Genomic DNA, 23,027 nt, shown 5'->3' with positions numbered 1-23,027 from the left:
AGTGGGTAGAGGGCAGAGATGCTATTTAAGTATCCTAGTGCATCAGTGGGCTCAAGCATGGCAACAGTTGTGAGGTTGGCCCAGGATCGAGCAGCGTTTCATTCTGTTGTGCATAGGGTTGTTATGAGTCAGTACTGACTCGATGGCACTTAACAACAACAACAACAGCAACAGTACAGTCCCACAACAAGAAATACCTGACCCAAAATGATGAGTTATGAAGTGGAGAAGCTCAAGAAGTTCTGCATAGCCTTAGGACTTGAAAAAAAAATCTCATTTAATTACATGAGTATTATATTAAATACTTTCAGCATTTAATCTGCTCAAGTTAGCAAGATCTCAAAGATGCATGAATTCTTACTTCTTCAGTATGTTATTATTGCTTCAATATATTATAAATAGGTCATTGATTCAGTGTGTTAAATAACTGAATATAATTCATACTAAGCACATTTTTTAAAATGAGGAATATCTTAGTCACTGTGAAAATGATTTTAGAAATGATAAATGTGTTTTTCTTTGGGGGAAAAAAAAACAAAACCTCGGTTTTAGAAGCTTTTCCAAAATGGTTGCCTGAAGAGGGAAATAAAAAGAAAATTTTCTCTATTCTTTGTACTGAATTTCCACAGACTCTGATAGGAAAAAATCCATGCTAACATGTGGCTCAAATAAAAAATCAGTTAATGTTGGGTTTGGGGGTAGTTTTTTGTCCACATTGTTTTCAAATAAGTTAGCTTCCTATGTGTAATATTTTGTGTTTTTATATTTCAGTGTTGTGACCTATGTATTATATTTTTTTGCCATGCTTAATAATGGAAAGTTTCTATTCTTTAATTCTTTTAAAATTAGGGGTACTTTAGTATAAGTTTCCAGATCATTTAAATTATAACGTATATCTTCCAGAACCTCTGTTGTGAATATGAATGACCTGGGACATATCCAAGTATTAGACTGTGATTTCTTCCTTTTATTTTAATGCCAGTTTAGATCTTAAAGAACTAGCTAGAGAAGAAACTCTAGTGATGAGGAACTCAGATTAGTCCCAATGAAGCTGTTGAATGGTGGGAAGGCATAAGGGTAGAAGAGATTCTGGAAATAGTTGGGTATTTGGTTATGTTTTTAATGAGCTGGCTTTGGACATTGTATTAACGGAAAAAGTGGTAAATTGTTTTTTCTCTGACTTCTTAGCTAAGAATGAAACCCTGGCATTACCTGCTGAATCTAAAACACCAGAAGTAGAAAAAATTCCAACACGGCCTGTAACAGGTAACAAGATCCCTGTCTTGTTAGTTGAAGTAAATAACATAGTTTTCAAATAGCAGATGATCTACCAGTCTGTATGTTTCTTAGTGAAGTCAGCAAGAAACTCATTTTGATCTTAAGCACAAACAGTAGAAGATTCCAGGGCTTTAACTGAATTTTTAGAAAGACAACAGATACATACTGACTATTGAATCATATAGCTAATGCACAATATTGAAGCTGTGTTTTCATTTGTAGTAAAAGTGTTGCTACATCAACATTGTGAAATGTTTTATATGAAAAGATCACACCATGTTTTTAGTGCTTTCCTTTTCTATGAAGACATTGAAGACCATTTTCCTTCCTTTCCTCTCAAGTGTGCAGATCCTTCACAAACCCATAATTTGGTACCAATGAAAGTACCTTGGAATAATTTAGAAACAAGCGTCTTGTGAAAGATTTAGGATCCTAATGTAGAATTTAGGGTTTGTAAAAACTTTTTAAAGAATAAATGTGGCAAGCATTTCCCCCATAGTTTATCAGTTGTTACTAACAAACATTCATCATTTCCTCTCTGGATGAATTACACAAGTCCAGCCCACTGAGGAAACATTGTTCTTGGGATTACAGAGTTCTTGCCAAAGCAATAGCACCTCATCCAGTAATCAGTGAAATGAATAGTTGGCAAGAATTCCCCGCAATTCACATTTAAAGAAGTAACTCTACATGGATTTTTTATAGTAAAATTGCCATCACTTGCAATATCATTGGATAGAGGCTGGTGGTGAGACAGAATAGTTTGATTTCAAGAAAGATTATTTTTTTCAAAAAAGAATATTTCTGACAGAGCAAGATGTGTATGGTCCTGCTTAAAGGAGAGAGATGGGCCTTCAGCCTCAATTTCAGGGGGTCAGGGCAGAGGTAGAATCTATTCTAACTGTTGGAATAATCCATTAGGATCAAAATTCCTAGGTAGTTTTATTATGATTGTAACTATTATTATTTCAATAGAATTTGTCAGTGTCAAAAAAAAAAAAAAAAGGATAGACTTCTGCCTCAAAAATTCTACCCTATCTCCCCACTTTTTATTTTTTTCTTGGCACAGTGTCTGATGGGAGAGTCTACAAATTTCTTTGTTCTCTGCCAACCCTGCCTCAGAATTTTCCGAAAAGCTCAGCTAAATGCAATATTCAGCGTTGTGCTAATTTCATGTCGTCGCCCCTCAAAATTCTTAGGCGTTCTAGGTCTAAATATATTCTAAATCTCAGTGACCTTGGTTTTCAGTTTTATAAAACTATTTACCTGAAGTCTTCTTTGCCTTTGACCTAGTATTTGGTTCAACCCTATAGCTAAATATTTGAATCCCAATTCCAGTCTCTGAATCTTGGCTTCGGTTTGGAAGAGCGAATTCTTAAAATAGCTTTAAACAAATTTTCCTCACCTAGTCCTTCTTTTATCTGCTCATTTATTAATCCATCATTATGTGTTTATTATATCTAGACATCATGCTTAACCCTGGAATTAAAGAGAAAAAGGCAGACAATTAAAAAAATTAGGATGACCGTGATAAATGCTTTAATGCACGTCAGGTCAGTGAGCATCTAGCATTCGGATTTCCGTAGATAGAAAGTGAATGCAATTGTAGCGAGGAAGCTAAGGGAGGAGTGTCAGCTTAGGCACTCCTTAGGACAAGGTTAGCACAAGCCAGGGAGCCGGGAGTCTTAATAAGCAACTTGAAGGGAATTAAATGTGCAAATATTAATTATGGATTCTAAAGGGCAAGAGAAAATGTCTCATGGTCTTTGGTTTATCTTAATTTGTAAAGCTGATTTTGTTTACTTTTCAGTGACTCCGGAAACCATTCCAAGAACCACTAAGCCCACTGTGTCTAGTGGATTAGGCATTTCAGAAACAGTACTGGGTAAATCTAAGAACTTTTCTTTCTTTAAAAATAAATAAATACATAAACAAAAAGTCCTTTCCAACACTCATGGAGGAGAGAAGAGTAACTTCAACATCTTAGCTTCTTTGTTCTTCCTCCCACCCCAATCTTGCTGTGAATCGTCTGCTGCTGCTGTCCCCCAAATGGCTGACCTTGCAGTTAGCAGTCCAATGAGTAACCCACTATGCTACCAGGGCTCCTTGATAATAGTATGTTGTTGTTATTGTTATTAAGCACTGTGGAGTCGGTCCCGACTCATAGTGACCCTGCACAGGGTTTCTGCGGCTGTAAATCTTTACCGGAGCAGAACACCTCATCTTTCTCACACAGAGCCGCTGATAGTTTTGAACTGCTGACCTTAAGGTTGGCAGCCCGACCCTACTTGTAACCACTATGTTACCAGAGCTCCTTTGATAATAGTATACTTGCCTCTTTTGGGGGCCAACACCACTGAATGTAACTAACATGCTGATTACTGACATTCTAGGCAAATCTGAATGCTACCTGCTAACTGCATTCCTTTTTGCAAGACCCTTGGGTTGTATGCAAAAACAGAGTACCAGACTTTTGACCCTCCAAACTTGAAGGGATTAGGAAAACCTGGAAGTCTTTACTATGTGCTTTCTGATTAGATTGTCGTTGGAAGTCTTGTGCATACTAAACTTGGAGAGACCCCCTCCCCCAAAACTGGGATTCCTTTTTATAAGAATTTCGTGCAAGAGACCCAAGAGAATCTAAGTTGCTTTGTTGTTCTCGTACTCTGAAGAAGAAAAGCAGCATGTATTTCATTCAGTGTAATGTTCATCTTCCATGCCATAGCTCTTCCCTTTAAAAGTCAGCCTTCAAATTTTTAACAGCTATATACAAATTTTCCAGGGAAAACCAGTCATTCCCATGAAAGTCATCATGCATGGTATACAAATGAGTCTTTGTTATGAAGCATGCTCTGCATGGTCATGGTTGAGCCATAATGTCAAATCCTGAGACGGAATTACTAACTACATTCTTCTTTATTGTAGTTCTCAGTGAAAGAACCTCAGAAACGTCACAAACTATTCTAAAACCTAGGTTTGAATTGCCACTAGGCACTCAAGGTAAAAATTATTTAACTGTGCAGTATTATTATTGCCTTGGGAATTTTATGCGTATTTGTCAAAAGTCCTTAAGCTATTTATCTCCTCCCAGGAAAGAAGGGACAAATGGCTTATAGAAGAATAAGCTCCCCAAACACCCGTCCTTAAATGTATTAAAATATTCATTTTGTAATTAAAGATCCTGAAGTGACCCTCCTGAATGACAAATCCTTTGGCTTTTTCTTTTTGGTGGCCCTTTACTGATATTCTGCTTGATTCTTTTAATTCAACATGGTTGTTTGAGTAAACAAATTGATACTTTCTATATTTTTCCTAAATGATTTTACTCTGTTGCCTCTTGACAGGGAAGATAAATTTATGATATTTCTTCAGACTGCCTCTCAAAATGCCTTTAATTTGTGTGTGTGTATGTGTGTGTAATATGAAAACATGGGGTGAGGGAGCTTAAAAGTAAAGCCATATAGTTATTGAAATTTTATTTTTAAGATGTGGTGCTGTGGGTTAATGTGCTGGACTGCAGTTGGTTTGAACCATATGATCAGCAGTTCAAGCTCACCAGCTGCTCCTTGGAAACTCTATACAGGGTCACTATGGGTCAGAACTGACTCGATAGCACTTAACAACAACAACCTTGTATAGATATTTTGTTGTTCAGATGTATATGTTGCTTAGATTGAATTTAAAAAGATATATCTAAGTGTGAACATACAGATAGGTGATGAAATGAGGAAACTAGTTTAATAAGATTCCAAATTCCACAAATTTAGGCACTATTTTTGAAAAAGGAAACTTTATGATATTAACTAGCATTGAAACGCAGCAGTAAGAAGTACTACTAAAGATGTCTTACTTGACATGAAAAAATTTGCCTATTTTTGTATGCTTGTTTGTGTTTTTGCCAGCTTGAAATTTTAAAAATCTTTTCTTTGTTACTTACACCTCAGGTTATAACTTTTCTTGTGTGTTTCATTCTAGCTCCAAACAGACTTCCAGAATTTCCTTGGGCAAAAACACCCTTCCCTTTTGAGAAACCTGGGGACACCTTGGGTAATGACAGTCCCTTAAATCTGGTGTTAAGAATGCCGGTTGTAATTGTTTAATTCTGTGGGATGTGTTTACTGACTTTTGTCTCTTTAAACCACAATAAATTAGTGAAGCATGGCCAAAGTGGTGGCCTGGGTTAGAAAAAAAAGTCTGCTTGTGCTTTCTACACATTCAGCAGACATTGTCAATCTGTTCATTCCTTTTGGGTAAACCCATATAGCTTTCTGTCTTTTCAAATGTTAAAAGTATAACATCAAGATCCTGTCTCTAACACCTCAGCAAATACTCTTTGGATGGGTGCATATTGATTGATTTCTCAATGTACAATGATTTTTAATTGGATCATTATATGCTCTTTACTCCAGGCTACTACTGATTACCACTTAAACATACCAATAACATATTTCAGTCTTTCATGTCTCTCAAAAAGTCTTCAGAAAATTCCTTTTTTTTTTTTTTTGCTGTAGCTTCAAGTGAAAAGCCTTGGATCGTGCTCACAACTAAAATGTCTGAGGATTCCAATATTCAGCCTCAAACTGGTAATTGCGTTCTTTAAAAAAATGTAATAACAATATTATCTTCTCTTGTTTTTATTGTTACATGTTCCTAAATCTATTATCAATATATTGTATAGTACATAGAAAAGCTCAAACACATTCTTCACACTTAAAGGAATCTTATTTCTCCTGTAATACAAAAAAGCAAAATTATTTTTCAGTTGTATTAACTTCTGGATATATTCAGACTAGACTCCTAACTACAAATTGGCTCATTGATCTTCTAGAGGTCTCTTCAATGGTATGTAGTAACAAAAATAGGAAGCAGGTATTCTACTGTCTTCATTATCTAGTGCTACTATAACAGAAATACCACAAGTAAGTGACTTTAACATACACATATATTTTATTACACTTTAGTAGGCTAGAAGCCCAAATTCAGAGTGCAGACTCTAGGGGAAAGCTTTCTCTGTGTGTTGATCTGGGCAGAAGTCCTTGTCACCTTTTAGCATCTTTATATTTCGCATTCCTTGGAGATTACTAGGTGTTTAGATAACAATCTTCCCCTGGGTCTACAACCCCAGATCCAAAGGAAGTACTCCATTCCCAGATCTTCTTTCTTGTTAGTAGAAGGTAGGTCTCTCTGATCTTTGCTTGCTTCTCCTTTTATCTCTTATAAGATAGAAGGTACCACAGGCCACAACCTGGGAGAACTCTACAGCTTAGGCTGGGTCAGTTTGAGGGCTATGGTGTGCTTACTCAAGCCATGGTATGTTCAATAACCTCATATGCATGTGAAAGTTGGACAGTAAATAAGGAAGACCACACACAAATTGATGCATTTGAGTTATGGTGTTGGAGGAGAATATTGAAAGTACCATTGATTGCCAAAAGAACAAATTGATCTGTGTTGGAAGAAGTACAGCTAGAGTGCTCCTTGGAAGGCAGGATGGCCAGATTTTGGCTTTCATACTTAGTATACATTGCCAGTATCAACAAGTCACAGGAGAAGGATATCATGTTTGGTAAAATGGAGGGTTGGAGAAAAAGAGGAAGATTCCCAGTGAAATGCATTGGCAGAGTGGCAGTAGCAATGGGTTCAAACATAGCAATGATTGTGAGGTTGGCCCAGGATCGAGCAGTGTTTCATTCTGTTGTGCATAGGGTCACTATGAGTGTCCCGACTCGATGGCAACTAACAACATACATATATACATATATATGTTGTTGTTGTTGTTAAGTGCCGTCGAGTTGGTTCTGACCCATAGCATATATATATAAATATATATATATATATATATAGTATTATATTTATTATATTAAGTTTATATCATATTAAGTTTATATCAAGAAATCGCTCATGATTGTAGAGATAAGAGAGTCCCAAGTGCAGGCCAGGCAAACTAAGATCAGTGGGCAGACCCAGAAGGCAAAAATCCCAAGTCGGGGCAGGGTGGGATCTTGGCACTGGAGCAGGGGGAGCATCAGGGTGATGGGTGACCAAGGCCTGGACAGGCGTGCTGCAGCACTGTGGAGCACACAAGCCTGGGTGACAGAAACAGGTGTGCATCTGGTTTCCAGGCACATTTTGTGGGCAAGGCCAGCTGGCAAACAAACAATAGAACAGGCCACTGGCTCAAGTTTAAAGAACCAGAGGCTGGAAGATGACCCAGATGCAAGATCCAGATCTAGCAGGAAAGAGAGTGAGTTTTTTCTGAATGTCCATTACATTGGAAGCAGGCCACACCTACAAGAAAACATCCTTTCGATTGATTGGTTGCTCATAGGCAATTATCACAGAGTAAACTATCAACTGCCAATCAAGTTGACATAGAACCTTAACTATCACACGTCCCTTATATTGGATCAAGGCTGTGATAGTATTAAGGGTGTTACATCCTACCCTTATTGTTTGAACATTTGTGTACCACTTTTGGTTATAAAAGTCTATATGAAGATTCTACCTTTCATGCTGAATATTGAGATCCCTGAGTTATTTATGTCAACAATGGGACAGGATGTTTGGAATCTGACATATTTTATGAAATCTGGGCTGTGTAGTTGTCAAGCATATTCTTCCCCACTTTCAGCTTATTTGCCCCAATCTTTATTAGTAGTGCTTCATTTTGTGATTGCATTATTTGGAATTACATTTTGTGTTAAACCTTTCAGAAAGTATGGTTAAGTAATTGATTAATTTTGATTCCTTTCACAAATCAAAGTTTCCTTAAACTATGTAAGGCAATCATAAATATCTGCTCTCCAATTAACTATCAAGATGTACAGTGATTTGTAAATTCTATATTTAAGAGGTTGAACAGATTTTAGAAACACCTAAGTATTAATGAAAATTATTCAGGAAAAGTCAGTCTTTCTGATGATGTAATAGAATTGGTCTTAGATCCCATTAGAAGGTGACTAGTCATTATGACTTCAGTGTTACTACAGAGGATGTTGGCAGAATTATTCTATTTCATCCTCACTGACTTTAGTGGTTAGTGCGTAAATTTGAATAACAGTGGTATTAACTGGTCTTCCCAGTAGGGGCATGGATATTAGCCTATCGACGACAGCACTGTACCTCATGACTAATCTGGAATATGTTCTTTTTGACAATGAATGCAACACCATACCTTTTCAATTTGTCATTCCCGGCATAGTAAACCATGTGGTTGTCAGATTCAAAATGGCCAATACCAGTCTATTTCAGCTCATTAATGTCTACGATATTGATGTTTATGCATTCCATTTCATTTTTTGACAATTTTTAATTTTACTAAATTAATACTTCATACATTCCATGTTCTGATTATTAATGGCTGTTTACAGCTGTTTCTCTTCATTTTGAGTTGTGCCCCATCAGCAAATGAAGGTCCCATGGGCTTTCCTCCCATGGGCATTACTCCATTCACATCATCACAGTAAACTCTACCTTGAGGAGTCAGCTCTTCCCCAATCACATTTTGAGTGCCTTTCAACTTAAGGGGCTCATTTTCCAGCACTATAACTGACAGTGTTTCTCTGCTATTCATAAGGTTTTCAGTGACTAAATATTTGGAAGTAGTTTGTTACTCCTCCTTCCTAGTCTGTCTTCATCTGGATGCTCATCTGAAACCTGTTCACCATGGATGACCCTGCTGGTATTTAAAATACTGGTGGCATAGCTTTCAGAATCACAGCAACTCACAAGCCAACAAAGTACAATAAGCTGACAGACAAGTGGTGCATACAATCAAGCAATCGAGTTGTATTCATCATTGATCAAGTGGTGCATGAAAACATGCAATCAAGCTGTACCAGTCATAAGTGGTGATTGGAATGCAAAGGTTGGGAACAAAGAGGAAGGATCAGTAGTTGGAAAATATGGCCTTGGTGATAGAAATAATGCTGGAGATCGCATGATAGAATTCTGCAAAATCAATGATTTGTTCATTTCAAATACCTACTTTAGACAGCATAAGAGACGACTAAACACATGGACCGTGCCAGATGGAATACATAAAAATCAAATTGACTACATCTGTAAAAAGAGATGGTGGAAAAGCTCCACAACAGTCAAAACAAGGCCAGAGGCAGACTGTGGAACAGACCATTAATTGTTCATATGCAAATTCAAACTGAAGCTGAAGAAAATGAAAACAAATCCAGAAGAGCCAAAATATGACATTGAATATATCCAACCTGAATTTAGAGATCATCTGAAGAACAAATTTGATACATTAAACACTAAAGACTAAAGACCAGAAGAGTTGTGGGATGACTTCAAGAACATCATATATAAAGAAAGCAAAAAGTCATTAAAAAGACAAGAAAGAAGGAAAAGATCAAAATGGATGTCACAAGAGACACTGAAACTTGTTCTCCAGCACAGAGCTGCTAAAGCAAATGGAAGAAATGAGGAAGTACAAGAGCTGAACAGAAAATTTCAAAGGTCATCTTGAGAAGATAATGTCAAATATTAGAACAAAATGTGCAGAGATCTGAAGTCAGAAAACCAAAAAGGAAGAACACACTCAGCATTTCTCAAACTGGGGCATTTGAAGAAAAAATTCAAGCCTAGACTTACGTTATTGAAGGATTCTCTGGGCAAATTGTTTAGTGATGCAGAAAGCATCAAAAGAAGATGGAAGGAATACAGAGTCACTGTACAAAAGGAAATGGTTAATGGTCAACCGTTTCAAGAGGTACCATAAGATCAAAAACCAATGATACTGAAGGAGGAAGTCCAACGTACATTGAAGAAATTGGCAAAGAACAAGGCACCAGGAGTTGATGGAATAAAAATTGATATCTTTCAAGAAAGTGAGGCGGCACAGAAGGCACTCACTCATCTATGCCAAGAAATTTGGAAGACAACTATCTGGCTGACTGATTAGAAGAGATCCATATTTGTGCCCATTCCAAAGAGAGGTAACCCAACAGAATGCAGAAATTATCAGACAATCTCTTTGATATTCTATGTGAATAAATTTTAGTAAAGGTAATACAGACATGGCTGCAACCATACACTTACAAAGAACTTTCAGAGGTTCAAGCTGGATTCAGAAGAGGCCGTGGAATGAGAGATATCATTGCTGATGTCCAATGGATCTTGGCTGAAAGTAGAGAATATCATAAAGATGTTTACATGTGCTTTATTGACTTTGCAAAGGCTTTCAATTGTGTGGATCATGACAAGCTATGGACAACATTGCAAAGTATAAATATTTCAGAACACTTAATTGTGCTCATGAGGAATCAGTACAGGGACCAATAGGCAGTTGTTAGAATAGAACATGGGAACACTGAATGGTTTAAAATTAAGAAAGGTGTGTGACAGGATTGTATTCACTATACTTATTCAACCTGTATGCTGAGCAAAAAATCCAAGAAGCTGGGTTTTATGAAGAAAATGTGGCATCAGGATTGGTGGAAGGCTCATTAACAATTTGTAATATGCAAATGATACAACCTTGCTTGCTGAAAGTGAAGAGGACTTAAAATATTTACTGATGAAGATCAAAGAGCACAGCCTTCAGTATGGATTGCATTTCAGTGTAAAGAAAATAAAAATCCTCACCACTGGACCAATGAACAACATTCTTATCAACAGAGAAAAAATTGAAGTGATCACAGACTTCATTCTTCTTGGATCAACTATCAACACTCATGGAAGCAGCAGTCAAGAAATCAAACGATGTATTGCATTAGGCAAAATCAAATGACATATTGCATTAGGCAAATCTGTTGCACAAGACCTTTTAAAGTATTGAAGAGCAAAGGTATCAACTTGAGGACAAAGGTGTGCCTGACCCAAGCCATGGTATTTTCAGTAACCTCATAGGCATGCGAAAGCTAGACAGTGAATAAGGAAGACCATAGAAGAATTGATGCTTTTGAGTTATGGTGTTGGAGAAGAATATTGAAAGTGTCATGGGCTGCCAAAAGAACCAACAGATCTGTGTTGGAAAAAGTTCAGCCAGAGTGCTCCTTGGGGGCCAAGATGGCCAAACTTGTCTCTCATACTTCAAACATAATGTCAGGAGGGACCAGTCGCTAGAGAAGATCATGTTTGGTAGGGTGGAGGGTCAGAGAAAAAGAGGAAGACCCCCAGTGAGATGGATTGGCAAAGTCACAGCATCAATGGGCTGAAGATGGCAACAATTATGAGGCTGGCCCAGGATCGGGCAGTGTTTCGTTCTGTTGTGCATAGTGTCGCTATGAGTCGGTACTGACTCAATGGTGCCTAACAACAACAAACAGAAGATGAGTTCTAGAAAAGCACTCAGTGCTTTCCATTCTCACATGAATTATGTGTTTGCATGCATTTGATGTACTTATTAGATCATGTCTCCACTGATAATATAAATTTGTATTTACATAGCAGTTTTATTCAAAGAGATTTAAAAAATGTAGATATACTATCATATTAATCCTTCCAGTGTTCCTGGAAACTTAACAAGTTATAATTTTCTTTTATCTTAAGGAGATTTATAGAGGTTTCTTTCTGAATGGGTAAAAGAGCAAAACTAGATCCTAATTTATTTCTTTCCTAATCTTTGCTCCAACAACCATCTCCAAATTTAAATTGGAATAATGTCATTGACCTGCTCTGACACTTTGGGAATAGCTTTCTCAACAGAGAGAATTAAATGTTCTTACTAGGAACAAGTGCTTTCTAAATGTATTAGAAACATCAAGTGGGTCTGTGACAGGGGCTTGTACATCCCTGAAGTTTATTCTTATTGTGAACACAATCACCTATCTGTAAACTGTGACTTCAGACAGAGCTGGATTGATAATTAGCTCAACTATTTATCAGCTATGTTATTCAGAGACTCCATTTCTCTATATATAAAATGGAAATAATACAAAATTTTTCTGTGGATGGCTATACCCAGAGTCTTCAAAAACTTCATGTAAAAATGAAAAGAAAATTAAAGGTTTCCAAAAACTTTTTGAAGCCCCCTCATATCTTAGAAATACTGTATAAATCTCATATTGTAAGTAACAATGCATAATTATTGTTGTTGTGTGCTGCGGAGTTGGTTCCAACTCACAATGACCCTGCACAGGGTTTCTGAGGCTGTAAATCTTTACAGGAGCAGAAAGCTTCATCTTTCTCCTGAGGAACAGCTGGTAGTTTGGAACTGCTGACAGTGAGATCAGCAGTAAATGCCTAATTATGGTTTCCTCAACACAATGGACTCCAGCATTTGCATGCATTCCCTTGCCCATCCCAAAGTCCCTTGAACTGCTGCATACAGGAAATAACAACTGTTGTGAATTAATAAGCAAAAGGGATAAAGTAGTAAGAAGAAAAAGACTCTACAGCTAATACATATGTCGGCAGATAAAATGATCATTAGAATTTCATTTCACTTGTATTAAAATTTGTTGGGAGAAAAACTAATGTGTACAGTGTTATTCTCAGAGTCCCTGCAAACCCATGGGAATGGTGTGATGCCCCTTCCTGCATTGGATTTTCCTCCAAATTACCCTGATGTATTACTAAGACTTCTTATGGTAAAATAATAATTTTTATTCAATTTTGAGCAAAAAGCAATTATGTTTAGCAGTCTGGTGTGTGTGGTGCTATAGGATAAACATTAGACCACAAGGTCCATTTGAACTGCAAGGTCAGTGGTTCAAACTTCCCCAGCCACTCCTCGAAACCCTATACAGGGTCACTAAGTCAGAACTGACTCATTTTCTCTTAACAACAACAACATGACAGCATCAGAGCTGAGAATGACTGGCCTTTCTGTCTTTTTGTTAGAATCCACTTTGGGGCTGCCTTAGGAATTTACCACTAATTATTTTCAGTGTTAAATTCTTTCAGTAATTTATAGAACTTAAGCAAATTACAAAGCAAATTACAAGATGTACTTAAGTCTACAACTTAATAACTTTAAGGTTAGCGTGATCATGTGTACATGGAGTGGTATACTGCTTAGAAAGTTGGCCCTGGGTGATTTGCACACAGCAATCGTAAGGAGGTAATCTCTACATTTGGACATTACTGCCTGCCCTGTGAGGTGTTGATTAGCACAGTTCTGGCCCACCCAACTGGATTTTCTCCTCCCTAGAGAGAAGAAAAAGTAGTAGTGTTGATGTTTTGAGAACAGTAACATGGAATTTAAGTGTAGCAGATGGTTTACACATTTATCGTGGCCTCACAGAGATTTATAGTCTCAACCTTTGGTTTTACTTCATGAGCATTTTCTTGCAAGCAAAATTTTCATAAATTGCAAAGCCTACCAGAAAGAGATTTTATTTTTCCTTGAGCTGAAGAAAGCATTATTAATTTGCTTAAATGGTACTGAGAACTCTGTGTGTGGTGTTAAGTGCTGTTCTCTTTCAGTGACTTCCTGATGTTCTGGTTTTATTTTTTTTCATGGTTACTTTATGTGTGTTTTTTAGGCATATAAAGTAGTTGTCATGCTATTTCTATGGTAGGGTGTAGCCATATGACAAGGTGGTTGAGTAGTAGAGGAAGAGATTTGGGTACACACATATGTGCATCATATAATGATTAAAGTACATAGCCATTTACTCTTTAAAAGTTACCAAGTTAGGTATCCTTACTAGGAGCTTAAAATATCACATTGTCATGCTTCCTACCATTTGCTCATTGTAATGGGCATCTTGTATATTGAGAATCCAGTCTATGCCTGGCTCTGGAATAAATAAATCTTGGAGTGTGGAAGAGCACAACAGACACTATTTCTTGTGTCTTTCATCTGAGAAATTAATTTGAAAAAGGAAAGTCTTTCCCATAAATTACTCAAATTCATGATATTAGAATAAAACAAAGGAATAAATTCTTGATTGATTGGTGTTGTCATCTATGTGGGGGCTTCAAAAATTAGTGAAAAAATAGAATTAAAAGATCATGGATTTTTCTCCACAAACTTTTTGAAGCCCCTTTGTATTTCCAGAGCAACATTAGAGTATTTTTGTTGTGGAAATGGCATTTAATCAGTCAAGAAAAATAAAGTACAATCAATGAAGCATAATTCCACCAATGTGGTTTTACAAAGTCACAAAGCAAAGTTATCAAGTATCAGATGGTAGTTCCAGAACACATATGTTTTATTTGAAAGATCTAGAAGAAAAATTTAGTGATCATGACTAGAAGCTATAACTTCTTTTTTTAAGAAAGCACCTAATAGTACTTTATATAACTTTGAATTGAACTACCATTTTTTCTTATTAGATTTCTTCTACAACTTTTGGTCCTATGAATACAAGATCAGAGTTCCTGCTTAATGTCAGATAGCTGGAGAATTTCATCCACCAAAGTATACATAGAGGAAAGAATGTGCTTACCTCTAGCTAGGGTCTAGTTACAGGTAAATGGTCAAAAAATAGAGGGACTTACCCCTTAACTCCTCGCTTTTTATCAGTTTTATGCCTGGAATGTTCTTTTAAAACCAGAGAGGCCTAAGCATGTTATGTGAAAGTGCATACAAGGAATACAAGTAGAGAAATCAAGAGCTGTTGCTTTTTAGAAAGATTTTGAGAGCGCTCCATTTTTGACATTGTTCTCTCACAACTATTATTTCATTGTAAAAAAGTCTCATCTAACCCAAGAATGAAATGAAGTGGTCGTGTGCTTCTCAAAGCTGCCCAAACAGTGTAAAATTTGAGGGGGGGAGGGGTGGTATTTATAGAACTTTAGTACTCTTTTTTTCTTTGCTGCTTAACTCTTAGAAATTCCAAAAATAGAAATATCAGAGACAGAGTCTATTGGCAAATGTGTTTTTTACTCTGAAGTCTCTTTTAGGGATGTTTGAAGTAAGAGGTCCCTGACAATTGGGAATTTTCAAAGGATGATGGATGGAAGACTAGTGAAGTACCATCTGGGAATAACTGGAGGGAAGAGAGCAACCTGGCTTTAACTCCAGATTGGAAGAGAATTGTAAATATGGAAAATAAGTAGAAAAGGAATGAATACATATCATCTCTCTCTCCAAAAAAGTATAAAATAAAGGAAAATTGGCCCAATGTCATCAGATGGAAGGGAAATGGGGGAGTAGTGGCAATTTTCAAAAATAGCAAAAAAAAAAAAAGTCAAGCTACTAATTAATCATTTATTCTCTAGTATAAAAAAGTGTAGCCCAATCCTCCCTCCAGCAGCACTCTCTACTCAGCTGGATTTGATCATTCAGTGCAATGGCCACAGATCACTCAGACGCCGTACTCACAGTTATGGGGTTTATTGGGGAATGTAACAGGGTACAAGGCAGGATCAGAAATGCTCAGAGCACACTTCTTTCAGTCACAAGACAGCGTCTCATCAGTCATGTCCACAGGCATGTCCTCTGCCCTGCAATGTTGCAAATATGTTTTAGGGGTGCTGGTAAATGCCCATGGGACACATCACTCAACCATGAGCCTCAGCCTGAAGGCACACAGCTGTAGCTCCAACGGTCAACAAACCTGTTGTTGTTGCTGTTGTCAGGTGCCATCGAGTCGGAACCAACTCATAGCGACCCCATGCATAGCAGAATGAAACAATGTCTGATCCTGGCCAACCTCACTGCCGCTGCCACACTTGATGCCATCAATGATGCCACCTGGCTGATCCATCTCGTTAGGGGTCTTCCTCTTTTTCTCTGACCCTCCATCTTACCCAGCATGACATCCTTCTCCAGTGACTGTTCTCTTCTGACAATATGTTGTTGTTAGGTGCCATCAAGTCGGAACTGACTCATAGCCACCTTGTGCACAAAAGAACGCAACATTTCCCAGTCCCACACCCACCTGATAATCGTTGTTAAGCCTGAGCCCATTGCTGCCACCACTGTGCCAATCTATCTCATTGTGGGTCTTCCTCTTTTTCTCTGACCCTCCACTTTACTAAACATGATATCTTTCTCCAGGGACTGGTCCCTCCTGATACTATGCCTGACAAATGAGAAACAAAGTCTGGCCATCCTGGCTCCCAAGGAGCATTCTGGCTGCACTTCTTCCAACACAGATTAGTTTGGCAGTCCATAGCAAACCTACCTCCCCCAACTAAGTGCCTAGAGACACCCACTCTACAAGCAAGCCTCCTGTCCAAAGTCACTCAGCTTTCCTTGCTCTGTGGACTGGGAAGCTCACCACTCTGCCTTGAGCTCTGATTCTTGGTTCTGCAACTGCTGCACCTCTGCCATTCCTCCAGTGTCATACCTTTCTGTTTCAAAGTTAGGGAGCTTCAATGTGTAAGGATCTCAGTCAGAGTCCAAAGGATGTGCTCCACTCCTGAGTCTCCTGCTTCTGAGAGGGCCATATTAGAGTTCTTAAGTTCTTACAATCACAGTTAACTCTGTTAACAATCATAACTGAATCGTATCATCCTATCAGCATCTTCTCACACCTTTTTAACTGTGATCTATCATGAAAACATTGTTGCGAGTTACGAAGACTATGGTTGGAAGAGCCATGTAAAGTAATTCACTGCACTGCACTGCACCTAGTGTGAGACAAGATGGTAGAGTTATCCTAATGTATTTAGTATTAGATATAGTTGATGTTATCACATCCATGGCTGGAAATAGGCTTAAAGTCATCTCTTTCTAGGAGAATTTAAGAAGGTTAAATACATTAAATATGAGAAGGTGCTGTACAAACTGTAAAGTGCTGTCCAAACATAAGGTGTCATGTCAGTAGCTTTTACTAAGCAGAAGGAATCCTTTGTAGACTTTGTGTAAATGACCTCATTATTATTGGTTTTTATCTTTTTTATTTTAGCAATCTCACCCACAAATCCACCTGACTTAATTTATGTTTACACTCTTAGAAGCTCTTTGATTTAGAGTAGGCACCACTTCATTATAAATGTATAACTCTACGTTCACAGAGACCGGTGTCAAGACTCGCTTTAGAAAAGCTTTAGTTCAGGGCAAAGAAGATCAAAGACAAGTCTTGAGGATTGCTCACACATGACTGAAAAGTCATACCTTCTGGCACCTACTTAAAGCTGATCATTTTCAGCTAACTTTAAAACCTCTTCTGAAAGCTTTCAAATTAATGTCTTTTGTTTTATAATGTTTTTTTTTTTTTAGAAATTTATGACATACCACCTGTTTTTTCGAGTCCCACAACATCAGATGAGTCTGAAATATCAGAACCCCACACAGGTATATCCAGCCTTTCAATTCTGTTCATTGGGTCATAGGCATTCTGACAATGCTGAGTCTAGGTCTTCCTTTGCAGAGTGCAAAAGTACACTTTTAGAGCTCTACAGGGAAGAAGTAGAATTCTCTGTCAGGGAGATGAAATTTCCTACCCCCTCCTGTTATTAACCAGTTATGTGTTTGCATCCATCAGGGAATAAACTCTGTTACACGTGTGAGATGCAGATAACTTTGCTTGTATCTGAAGATCATTACTTTGTAGTTCAGAATCATTCTAAGAAGTTTTTGCAGTATTGGAGAATTTTTTAAAATAGGAAATGATTTTATCCCTTTCTCCTCCTTCCCACCTTCCATCACCCCACCCCCACCCCTACCACCACCACCCCCATCGACACACACACCCAGGAAATGTTGACAATACCTAGAGACAATTTGGGCTCTGACAACTGGGGGAGTTGCTACTGACATCTAGTGGGCAGAGACCAGGGATGCTGCTATGCATGGACAACCCCCAGTAAAGAATCTTGTTAAGTGCTCTTGAGTAGGTTCCAACGCATAATGACCCATATAGGGTTCCTGATGTTGCAACTCTTTTGGAAGCAGGAAGTCTCCTCTCCATGGAGCAGGTGGTGGACTAGAACCACCAACCTTGTGGTTTGAAGTCTAGTGCTTATCTTACAGAGCCACCATGCAACAAAGAATGGTCAAGCTCAAATGTCAATAGTGCCAAAGTGAGAAATCTTTCTAAAAAGTGACCACACCATGTATTTGTCTGTAGATGTTTAATTAGATCTAATCTTTGGCATTTCCTTCTGATCCATCTGTAATGAATTTTACTCAGTCCAACAGTTTCTTTGAGCTGGCATTTATTAAACATCTACTGAGCCCTGGTGTGGCGTTCTAGGGTAAGCACTCAACCTCAAGGTCGGTTTGAAATGCAAGGTCAGTCATTCAAACTCACCAGCTGCTCCTTGGAAAACGCTATACAGTGTCGCTATGAGTCAGAACCCACTCGAGGGCACCCACCACCAGCAACTGAGGTACTTACTGTGGGAGATTCAAAGTGAGTAAGTGTCTCTGCCAGACATATATCTAGAAATGATATTTTGGGAATATGTAGCCTTACTTGTGTTATGCTAAAAAATAAGTAATTTCTAACAGTAGTGTAGGTAAGAAAAATAAAATGGAATGCTAATAGTGATTTGCATTAGCAGTTATGAAATGGAAAAAGATCAGAAAAAAAAAATATTTAAAATGGTTTCTAATATTGAAAGAATGTATAGTTTTTCCAGTGAGCTCATCTTCAACTCTTATATGAATCAATCACTAGTTTAAAAATGTTGGTCAGCATTCTCTCAAGTGTTCTTGATACTTTTCCCCATCTGAAGTATAATTTATTACTCACAAGTTTGTATTTCATTCCTGGGACCTTCAACTGCTTTTATAAATGTTGACATTTATTCCAACAGCAACAAGTGATCCTATTCTGGATTCTATCCCACCTGAAACTTCTAGAACTCTTGAATGGCCAAGGGCAACACTGGGTAATGTTTTTAACAGAAAAAAATCATACTTTATTTTCCATCATAAGAAAATCCATGTGAATGCCTTTCTTCCAAATGATCATTGAATTCCATTCCATCACATCTAAGCATTTATCACCTATTTCTAAATATATGGATTTTTTTCATACAATATCTTTTATATCCATTTTTTTCTCTCTCTCTTTTGTTTGTTGTTGTTTTTAGAAAAATAATCTATATTATTTTTCCCATGATTAAAGGGGTGAAAACTTTTGACAACTGCATGGAATTATTCATCTTTATCCTCCCATCTTCTATGCTTGTGACCTGCATCACCTCATTTCCATGCATTGAGTCTGCCTGGAATCAGCTACTGAACAAGTCTCACCTTGGCCATTTCCCTTTTTAATGTTATCATTTCATCCACCAGCACTCAAGACGACTTGCATTTTTTCATCCTTAACCATGTACTTGTAGCATGTGCTTTGTACCATCTAAAAGCATGTTAAAATTCTTAAAATACCTCATTTTAACTGGGAACATTTGGTGGGTTGGGTGTTTGTATTTTCAGCTCCAAGTGAAACATCATTTGTTCCTCAAAAACTGGAAATCTTAACCATTCCTGAAATACAATCTACAACACCTGGTAACTAATGGCATTTGTGCAGTTATATGTTTTGAAATAACAGATACAGTAGCAAAAACGAAGAATCAGTCAACTCAAATTTTTGAGGATATTCTCATTACTAAATGTTTCCCTTCATTTCTTACCATGACATTTTTCAAAGATCTGGGTTATATATCATACTTAGTCTCGTGATAATCCTAAAAGAATTTCCTTAATTTTAATGTCTCTTTATTTCAAAGAATGATTTCCCTTCTTTAGTCCCTCCAGCTAGAGGGACTTTACAACTGGAAAATACCAGTAGAATTATAGATGATAATTATTTTTAAAGATATTTCTTTCTATTTAGCATATGTAGATACCTCTTAGGCAGAGTATCAGAGTATTTTTCCAAAAATATTTTTAGTATAAAGAGTAGCAAGTAGGTTCTGTAATCTTCACATGATGAAAAAGATAGGTAAGGGAGGTAACAAAACCTACATTTTATAATAGAAAATTATTGGAATAGTAGTTTATTAACTTGAGGTGAGGAGAGTAATGAACCACAGAATTAAAGTAGTTATCTAAATCCTGAATAGTTTCTTTGTTCTTTGCCCCTGTAGTCCAATGAATTATCTTTTGAGTCCTTAACTATACTGTGTGTCTTAAAAATGTCTCAATGATGCCCACTTCTCAGTACATTTAATTGGACTTTAATAATTATATGGATATTAAGTTCATTTTGGCCCAATCAGATTTTTTTTTTTTTTAACTGAGCATGGAATCTAAAACATTGTGTGGGCACTCTAGAGATCAAAGAAATGTAAACCATAGTTACATAAAAGTAGTTTACAGTTGCAAACTGTTTGACTCCAGGAAATATAATTTATCAAAACTACACTAAATCTTCTTTTTTCAGCTCCACACCCAACTACATCTATTCCTTCTACAACTAAACGTCGCCGTAAGCTCAAACCATCAAGAGGCAAACCTGGTAAATAAGTGTCTCCTTAACCTGTCAGGATATTGATTTCTTCCACTGTCCAAAAGTAGAGGGTTCCTATGAAATCTGTAGTAAGCTAAGATGATGAAAAGTGAAGAAGTGTTAGTGGCGTGGCGTGGAGTTGGTCCCAATGCACTGCAAACCTGTGTAGGGTTTCTGAGACTGTAAATCTTTGCTGGAACAGAAAGCTCATCTTTCTCCTGCAGGGCAGCTGGTAGATTCAAACAGCTGACCTTGCAATTAAGCAGAGCTCCTAAAGTGAAGAAGTAATTACCATTAATTTATATAGTAAAAAAAAAAAAATGCTTGTGCATTCTCTACTGCACAAGCACAGGTCAAAACTATGGTGGGTTGATGTCAAGATGCAGAGTGTAGTTCCTGAGCAAAGAGTTAGGCTATACCAAACTCATAGATTAGGTGCTCATTGTCTTTTTAACAGAATTGAAAGATAATGGAACTTTCCCACTACAAAGCAAACACTGAACAGTAGTTTTGCTTTTTTTTGTAAAAGTGAAAATCCTCTTCAGATTTATTTGTTAAGTAAAACATGTGCGATTGCAGTTCTTTTGTGAAAAGTGACATTAAACAAACTTTTGAAAAGCAGAGTATGCCTATATTTAAGTCTAAATACAAAATGTCCATCTCCCTATCAAAATTTCTATAAATTTTGAAGTAAATTAAGGATGAATAATTGATAATGTAATTAATTTTTTTTTATTTCCAGTAAAATTTTATTGAAAGTTAAGCATATTATTTTCTTACACATCTATTTTGGTATAAACCTAGAAACAAGTCATGCTGCCACAGAATTAGAGAATGACATATGTAGTGTAACATTTATCTGGTATACATCTATTTTTCAAGTTTTAAAAAGCTCTGGTAGTGTAGTGGTTACGAATTGGGCTGCGAACCACAAGGTCAGCAGTTCGAAACTACCAGCTGTTCCTTGGGAGAAAGATGAGGCTTTCTGCTCCCATAAAGATTTATAGCCTCCAAAACCCTGTACAGGGTCACTATGAGGTGGAACTCCACGGCACATAACAACAACAATTAGGCCAACAGTTCTGGAGTGGGTGGTAACTATTAAGTCTGGAGTCCTGGTGTGACCTGTAGAATAAGCACTGGACTACTAACCATAAAGTCAGTGGTTCGAACCCACCAGCCGTTCCTTTGAAACCCTATACAATGTCACTATGAATCAGAATTGACTCAGTGGCACGTTAAAACAATAACGTTATGTGGATAGCTTTGCATCTAGGACTAGGACAATGGCTGAGATGGAAAGGATGGGAGATTTGTGTAGAGGCTCAAAGAAAGACAGTTGAGAGTGCAGTACTTACAATACATCTAGAATTCAAAGATTGAAAATGAGAAGGGAACAATATATATTATGGCACGAGTTTTGGTGGTAGAGATAGTAACTCAGAAGTAATACAAGGAGGCTTCAAAAAATTCATGGAAAAACAGACTTGAAAGATAATGGAACTTTCCCACAGCCTTTTGAAGCTCCCTCTTATTTATTTTCAAATAGTGTTCTCAGGATCATGGTAAACAAACTGGATTTTGCTACTTCATAGCATTATAAATAAAATTTTCTTTGATCAATATTATTATGAAGGAGCCTTGGTGGCAGTAGTGGTTAATGTGCTCCAGATGCTAACAGAAAGGTTGGCAATGAGAATCAACCAGCTTCTCCTTGGCAGCTGCTTCTGTAAAGATTTATAGCCTCAGAAACCCTATGGGGGCAGTTCTAATCTGTCCTATAGGGTAACTATGAGTTGGAATTGACTAGATGGTAATGGGATTGGTTATATTGTTAAGAACATGTCAAAAAAAATCCTATCCTAGAGCCTTCATTCACTAGATACTTTGTAAATTCTGACTATTAAATACTGCAAGATTTTAAAAGGCTCATTCAGTTCCTCTTTACGGATAAATCTTGTTTGTCCCTGGGATATCTTAACTTTTTTTTTTTTTCTTTTCCCTTTTCCATCACCAGAAAGAACCACAAGGCCTGAAACAACAACACTTGGTAATAATAATATGTCCTTAGAACATGAATTATGATGGAAAATCAATACCCCCAACTGTTATGTAATATCACAATACTATTTGAAGTGGTTCATTTGAATAATATTGAATATTTATAGCTTTCACTGACTCCATGAATATCCAGGTTATAGATAGCTGGACCTATAATCTGGAGATCTGAACTCAGCATTTATACATTCTCTTGTTTCTTAAAACATTGCTGGACCCACCATTACTACTTCCTTGTCTTCTGTCTAATTATTCAATTTGAAGTTATACATACTTCTTTGGTTTTTGAATGAGGTCCTCAAGTTCAACTTCGGACTTGATTTGGAGAAATGACTTTCTATTATGATGTTAGCATTTTTTTATACTTTAGATCAAAGCAATTGCTTATCAGTGCATATTAATTTTAAAACATTTTTCTGGTGCTTAAGAATT

The 23,027-nt window shown here is 37.1% G+C and overlaps 1 protein-coding gene across 1 annotated transcript in view; it reads left to right on the top strand.

Moving 5' to 3' along the window:
• Positions 1-23,027, top strand: part of ABI3BP (ABI family, member 3 (NESH) binding protein) — a 317,931-nt gene that overhangs the window by 153,141 nt on the left and 141,763 nt on the right. The window contains exons 11-17 of the mRNA XM_006868650.1: positions 1,189-1,266; positions 3,089-3,163; positions 5,790-5,861; positions 17,354-17,428; positions 18,895-18,969; positions 19,520-19,594; positions 20,472-20,546. Of these exons, the coding sequence (XP_006868712.1) occupies positions 1,189-1,266; positions 3,089-3,163; positions 5,790-5,861; positions 17,354-17,428; positions 18,895-18,969; positions 19,520-19,594; positions 20,472-20,546 (525 nt within the window). The remainder of the gene's footprint in view (positions 1-1,188; positions 1,267-3,088; positions 3,164-5,789; positions 5,862-17,353; positions 17,429-18,894; positions 18,970-19,519; positions 19,595-20,471; positions 20,547-23,027) is intronic.

This window comes from Chrysochloris asiatica, unplaced genomic scaffold (assembly GCF_000296735.1).
Source record: "Chrysochloris asiatica unplaced genomic scaffold, ChrAsi1.0 scaffold00120, whole genome shotgun sequence".
Classification (NCBI taxonomy): domain Eukaryota; kingdom Metazoa; phylum Chordata; class Mammalia; order Afrosoricida; family Chrysochloridae; genus Chrysochloris; species Chrysochloris asiatica.
The sequence above is the reverse complement of the archived record's forward strand: the minus strand, read 5'-3'. Positions and strand labels throughout refer to the sequence as shown.